Source organism: Bison bison, unplaced genomic scaffold (genome assembly GCF_000754665.1).
Source record: "Bison bison bison isolate TAMUID 2011002044 unplaced genomic scaffold, Bison_UMD1.0 scf7180017864375, whole genome shotgun sequence".
Lineage (NCBI taxonomy): Eukaryota > Metazoa > Chordata > Mammalia > Artiodactyla > Bovidae > Bison > Bison bison.
The window spans coordinates 4,179,780-4,181,100 of record NW_011494947.1 but is presented as its reverse complement, the minus strand read 5'-3'; the positions used below and the strand labels follow the sequence as shown (position 1 = coordinate 4,181,100).

The following is a 1,321-nucleotide window of genomic DNA, read 5'->3' as shown; positions in this document are numbered from 1 at the left end:
GCCCCCAACCCACCCCAGAACCTGCACCCAAGGTCCCTGAGGCCAGCTATCCCCCTCACTGTCCTCTTCATGGGGTGCCCAGGCCCAGAGGTGGGGGTGACGCCCCACCACGGTCAGCAGCCCTCCACCCCACCCTGGGTGTCAACAGGGGCTTGCTGAGTTCGGGGGAGCTGGGAGCCAGGGTCCCTCGTTTGGCACCTGCCCAGCTGCTTCTGGAGGTCCAGCATGTGGCGGTAGCACTGGGCATAGTACGTGGTCTGAGACTCGATGAACTCGTGCAGGCAGCGAAGGTGGTTCACCTGCCCGGAAGAGGCGGCGGCTGACCCGGCGCCCGCGGGTGGACGAAGCAGCCCACTCCCCACCCCACGCTCTACAGACCCCGGCTCGGCGTCCAGCGTTTTCTGCCCAGGCCTCTTGCTCTCTGGGGTGGGAGGGGGCCGTACCCCCTGCTTTGGGACCTTTAGGACCATGGGCTCTGCCCCACCCAGGTTCACTAGCTCCCTCAACGTGAACTTAAGAGTTGTGGTGTCTGACACATGGGTGGCAAAGACGACGTGGGATGACAGAGGAAACAGGACAGGACTCACGTGGGTGCTGCTGATCCCCTCCAGCAGGAGCCGGGTCACTTCTGCCTGTCGGTCAAACTCCGTCTGGGCCACTCGGAGCTCCTGCTCAGCCTAGGAAGGGCCGGGGATGAGCACGAGGGCAAGAATGGCCCTAGTCGCCCTCCTACCAGACTCCTCCCGCCCCTGGAGCCGCCCGGGAGCGGTCTCCTCTTCCTTTCTGTGGCAGATGGACTTCCCCACACCCCACCCCAGGATGCAGACATCGGCGAAGGGGTTCACCTCTCACCCCTGACTTCAGGCCTGGGGCCCTGACCCCCTGGACAAGTCTTAGCCCAGCTTGGGAACCCCCCAGAGGAGGCCAGTTGCTGGGTGGGCACACAGAGCCTCAGGCGCCTTCCTTGGCCTTTCACGCTCATGCATTTGTCCATCTGAGGCCACCACCCAGCAGGGACAAATTCAACCAACAGTTGCTTTGGCCTCCGGAGGGCCCACGGTGTGCTGCGGGGGAGAGGGAGGTGACTGCCCCTTATCATGGCCCCAGAGGCTGCAGGGCAGAGCTCAGAACTAGACGCACACCTGCCCCCTATGACAGCAGGCGAGCCTGGACTCCCGTTCCCCACCCCGTTTCTTCCCTGAGCCCCAACTCACCTTATCCACCTCATCATTCCAGAGCTGCAGAGACCACAACAGGACCGGTCAGCAGGGGAGGGAGGGGGCAGCGGTCAGCAGGGGAGGGGAAGGGAGGCGCGTGACAG

General features: G+C 64.4%; 1 protein-coding gene across 1 annotated transcript in view; it reads right to left on the bottom strand.

Moving 5' to 3' along the window:
• SH3GLB2 (SH3-domain GRB2-like endophilin B2) overlaps positions 1 to 1,321 on the bottom strand; it is a 14,684-nt gene that overhangs the window by 1,178 nt on the left and 12,185 nt on the right. Inside the window, exons 9-11 of the mRNA XM_010856960.1 lie at positions 1,215 to 1,238; positions 588 to 677; positions 199 to 299 (exon numbers count right to left, since the gene is read on the bottom strand). Coding sequence (XP_010855262.1) covers positions 199 to 299; positions 588 to 677; positions 1,215 to 1,238 — 215 coding nt within the window. The remainder of the gene's footprint in view (positions 1 to 198; positions 300 to 587; positions 678 to 1,214; positions 1,239 to 1,321) is intronic.